General features: G+C 38.5%; 1 protein-coding gene and 1 long non-coding RNA gene across 2 annotated transcripts; both read right to left on the bottom strand.

The window, feature by feature from the left end:
* Positions 1 to 950: 950 nt before the first annotated feature.
* Positions 951 to 4,780, bottom strand: LOC140971032 (cell division control protein 2 homolog C). The gene is made up of 4 exons (XM_073433077.1): positions 4,050 to 4,780; positions 3,894 to 3,963; positions 1,582 to 1,720; positions 951 to 1,194 (listed from the first exon to the last, which is right to left on the bottom strand). Exons 1-4 carry the CDS (start codon positions 4,660 to 4,662, stop codon positions 1,102 to 1,104), a joined length of 915 nt encoding a protein of 304 aa, XP_073289178.1. The 5' UTR covers positions 4,663 to 4,780; the 3' UTR covers positions 951 to 1,101.
* LOC140971033 (uncharacterized) lies at positions 1,787 to 3,259 on the bottom strand. Its single transcript, XR_012174242.1, has 3 exons — positions 2,906 to 3,259; positions 2,490 to 2,871; positions 1,787 to 2,394 (listed from the first exon to the last, which is right to left on the bottom strand). It is a non-coding gene; the product is annotated as an uncharacterized lncRNA (long non-coding RNA).

Here is a 4,780-nt window from a genome sequence, read left to right as displayed (position 1 = left end):
TAAGAGGAAGATCTGTTTTTTTTTTTTTTTGTAGGATGAAAAATTTTGAACGAGAGTTAAGTGAGAGTGAATGAATGAAAGTTTTTTGAATTGATTATGTTGTTTACATATTATTATAATATTTATGTCAAATATTATGACAAGCGATTCATGCAGGTCGATACGATGCGATTCTTTAAAAAAAAAAAATCGCACTGTATGCATTTATAATTATTATTTTTAATCATGATTTTTAGAAAAAAAAAAAAATTAAGAAAACCAGTGCGGTACAATTCTATCATGACGGTCGATAAAAAAAAATCTGATAACCCTTACCTATAGCTTCAGCAGGAATCTTTGGGACAGTTTTGCACCTTGCTTCGTATAAGTTATCGCATGATTACCATCAAGAGTCCGCTAAAATGGCGTGTGAAGGCCGGCAGAAGCACCTTTCGTCTGTGCTTCTAGCATGCGAAATGCTAGAAACTCAAAAAAAAAAAAAAAATTAGGACACTGAAGCAAGTTTGGATAGGTTTTTTATTAGAATTTAATTGCATATGCTTTGTTGATTATATATTGTCACGATATACCTTTCAGAATTCAAGGGTGTTGATAGTTTGACTTGATACTAATCGCCTCTTGATATGCCTAATATATTTTTACATACTTTTTTTTTATTAGTGTACTTGTTCAACTGATATAAAAAAATACTGATTAGCTGATAGCTATATTGCACCATAATTCAATAGGCGTGACTGTAATTGATTTAGGTCTGCTGTTTGACGTTGAAATAATAAAATAGGAAGGAACTAGAGATTTCCTTCCATGTCTTGCAATTGTAAGGCCAATTAGATGGACTTGCCACAAGTAAGCATAATGATCACACAACCACACGTAGTACATAAATCAGGTCTATTTACATAAAGCAAGATCAACTGATGAAGATGATAGTAGTCTCCTCAACAATAAAATAATACAGTGTATTATCATTAATAGATATAGTAATGAAGTTGAAAATATCACCAAGATGATGAAATCTTTCCAAGAGTGCTAACAAACTCATATAGAAATCAGTCAAGCAAAGATGAAGATGACCTTTAACATTTTCATAAGGAAAACACTTCAGAATTGAGATTTATCCAAGCTGTCAAAGTATGGGTGATCAAGAGCAGCTTTCGCTGAAATCCTGTCAGCTGGATCATATGTAAGCATCTTCTGCATAAGCCCAAACAAGATATAAACACCAATGTCAAAATTTTTATTCAAAGAATAACGGTCAAACCATGATGGATATGCTTAAAAAGAATATAAAATCAATTCAAAGGACTGAGTGTGATGAATCATGAATTGCACCAGTTTTTCAAGCAAAGCAATCATAAAGATACATGAGAAGCTTCGAGCACTTCCATCATTTGTCTTAGACCAAAGACACACAAGCATGCATGCACAAAATACAAGAAAAGCTGGAAGATCAAGAAACTCAAAGATCATATTACTATGACCTTCAACATTATTGGAAAGTTGAAAGGAATCTGTGTAATTTACTAATTTATATACTACACAAAATTTAAGTCACCAGCAGTTCAAGGATAAGGAATTTACCGATAAAAGGTCAACACCATCAGGTCCCAGTGAGGGAACGGCACGGGCCAAGTTCTGAGGTTCCCATTGTGGATACACATGCCAATCTCGCAGTGACCTAACTCCTGGCCACTGGTTCTCAGTTGGTGTCCCCAGCAACCTGCACGATGCCAATATCCTAAGTCAATTAAACTTTTATGAAAGGATTTGACGGTGACCGGTTTGTGATTTTTTTATTGAAAGAGGCCACTAATATGAACTAAAGATAGCATTCATTTAGGTCTAGTAGGTCTAGGTAGAAGAAATGTCCGTAGGCAAAATATTTTTTTAACACATGCATTTCACGTGTGTTCCTTCAGTCACCAAATAGAACAGTAACGTGACGGTTAAATTACAACATAAATACTATAATGCATTGAACTAGCTGCGACAAGTTTAATCACCAAAGGGCCATAATATAGCAAATCAGCTCCCAAAATTAACTAGAATTTAGATTTCGTTATTTCCTTGTAGTGGGTAGTGAAATTTTAAAGGGTTTTGCCAGCTTTCCAAGAGACAGAGAGATGATGATACTTCTTACATGAATATTGCTCTTGATTTTGAGGACATTTTGATCGAAGGAACTTGGTCATTTATCTTGTAAAAAAAACATTTAAATTATATGAGATTGAAATCCTTTGAATCTGACATTTGTTATGATTTTGTTATTGTTCTTTACCTTATCAAGGAAATGTTATTTATATCAACTGGCTGGACCTGCCGGATCCAGTGGAGGAGAAAGAAACCAGGACAACAACAAGAAACGAGGCCAAAAAATAATCCAGAGAGGAGACGCTGTGCACGTGGAGAGGAATAAAAAACACAGGATCAATTACATAAAATAGAAGAAACGATAGAGAGTAGAGACCATGCATCAATCCATCACTTACCAGCTGGGAATGAAAACATTAATGGAGTGTCCCATCTGATCAAGGAACATGGGGCAACTTATCCAAAGCACAGGAAATGAGGATTTCATTAAAATAGGAAAAGGAGGATCAAGCAACCAAAAGGTGGAGGAAGATAAGCAGGCAAGTGAAGATCGTCGGCTGAGCAGCAACAAAGTGAAGCAATCCGTACGAAGGGTGGAGCTACCAAGCTTTGAGGGATAGTAGTTTGAAATTCAGGGAATTAGGATGGACAATAGAGTCCAATAGAGATATGTATGGAAGAGAAGTTGTACATGGGTGTTGATGGGTGAAGATAAGGATACCAGATATAACATGGGATGGATTTGCCCCGAAATTCATAAGATGATACAGGTCCCAAAAACTTCCAACCCTATGAACATTTTTTTATACGAAACTATCCAACCCTATGAACGTAGGATTCACTCCAGCAAGGAGATCAAATGGTGCAGGATGTAAACAATTTGAGTTGTTGATGGCCATGCTTGAGGGATTATGGGAGGAGAAAGTATTAGGATATTTGTTAGTGAGTTAATTATGTGTAGAGGAGGATGAAAACTCATGGACCAAACTTACAGCCCACAACATCAATACCTGGGCAAATGCTTGCGCATCACAATTTTGGCTAAGAACGAGGATTAACCCACGTAGTGATGCCAGATCGATTGAGGAATAAGTGTCAATAATGGGATATTGGATGCAGAGGCGGATTGTAGGTTGCTCGATTCCCCTTATATTCTGCGAGGAGATGCAGCCATTGGGTGAATTGAGGAAGGAAGGATGAGCATAGAACTTTTGAAGACTGGCGAGCGGAATAACAGGGAGATCCTTCATTTACTTAAGTACCCACCTCACTCTGCTCAATCTCTAAGACAAATGATGAGAAGTTTGTAGAATGTGTCAAAAACAGCGCTTTGTACTCATAATGGCATTATGGTTTCCTATTCATGCCATTAAGACTCATCAATGCTTCCTATTCCATGGAAGGATGAGAGTGTGAGAGAATGGCTTGTGCCATGCTCATTCAAACGAGTGTAGGGACCTTCACAAACAGGTGTAATATGAACTGCTAGCTTGCGATTGAACAAATTAGATTAAACTGAGTCCACAAGTTACATCCATTCAATTAGAAACTACAGGTACGAGCAGATATTCATTCCATTCTATGCAATTGCATTTACATATATTTTTCTTTCTTTTTTCTCTCTCGTATCTATAAAGAGGGATCATAGTTTTAGTTCTTTGTAATTAGTCGATGATTTTCATATTCCCTAAATATGATGTAGCACAATAATCTCAACTTTAAACGACATTCTGCACTTATCATTTCCAAATTGCATCCAATATTTTCAAGCTTTGATAATTCAAAAATTAAGTAAAATGTACCTAAAGATATGCAGCAGTTGTTGAAACTCGGAATCTCCAGGAAACAAGGCTTGTCGTCTGACCATCTCAGCTGCAAAAGGAAAAAAACCCAAGTGAAGAAACTTAGCTAAACACAAGCTGTTTCGTGTGCAAGAGAAGAAAGGAAGACTTTCTCACCGAAAATACACCCAACAGACCACATATCAACTGCAGTAGAGTAATTAGTTGATCCGAGGAGGACCTCAGGAGCTCTATACCATAGAGTAACGATCTCGTGTGTGTAGCTCTTGAGAGGTACAGTAAATGCTCTTCCAAGACCAAGATCGGCGATCTTAAGAACGCCTTTGTCCTTATCAAGAAGCAGATTTTGGGGCTTGAGGTCACGGTGAAGAACTCCGTGACTATGGCAGTGAGAGACGCCCTTGCAGAGCTGGTAGAGGAAGCTCTGAACCAACTGTTGGGGGAGCGGCCTGGGGTTGGGGCCTTTGCGGTGGGAATCGATGAACTTCTTGAGGTCGGTGTCGAGATACTCGAAAACCAGATAGAGAAGGGGCTTTCCGTTCTTGTTATCTACGTGCTCCACGCAGAGCAAACGCACCACATAAAGGGATTGCGACAGCATCTGAAGGAGGGACACCTCTCGAAGTGCGGTCGGCGGAACCCCCTCTTCATCCATCTCCAGCCGCGTTTTCTTCAACGCCACCACCTGCCCCGTCGCCTTCTCTTTGGCCTTGTACACCTTCCCGTACGTCCCTTCCCCTACCTTCTCAAGCTTTTCGTATTTGTCCATTCGGGAAGATCTCTATCTCTATCTCGCTTCCTTTTTCATTTTTTATCAGAGTTTTCCCGCTTCAACCTTTAAATTTTGAATTTAGTGGGACAGAGCAGAACCTCAACTTTCTGCCCCC

The sequence above is a fragment of the Primulina huaijiensis genome, chromosome 2, assembly GCF_012295235.1.
Source record: "Primulina huaijiensis isolate GDHJ02 chromosome 2, ASM1229523v2, whole genome shotgun sequence".
NCBI lineage: Eukaryota > Viridiplantae > Streptophyta > Magnoliopsida > Lamiales > Gesneriaceae > Primulina > Primulina huaijiensis.
This window is presented reverse-complemented; position numbering and strand designations above follow the sequence as displayed.

Excerpts from the sequence above, each read along its gene's own strand:
- LOC140971032 (XM_073433077.1), bottom strand. The coding sequence starts at position 4,662 with ATGGACAAATACGAAAAGCTTGAGAAGGTAGGGGAAGGGACGTACGGG. Across the intron at positions 3,964-4,049 it reads GTCTGTTGGGTGTATTTTCG|CTGAGATGGTCAGACGACAA; the intron begins GTGAGAAAGTCT and ends TTCCTTTTGCAG. Across the intron at positions 1,721-3,893 it reads CAACTGCTGCATATCTTTAG|GTTGCTGGGGACACCAACTG; the intron begins GTACATTTTACT and ends GGCATCGTGCAG.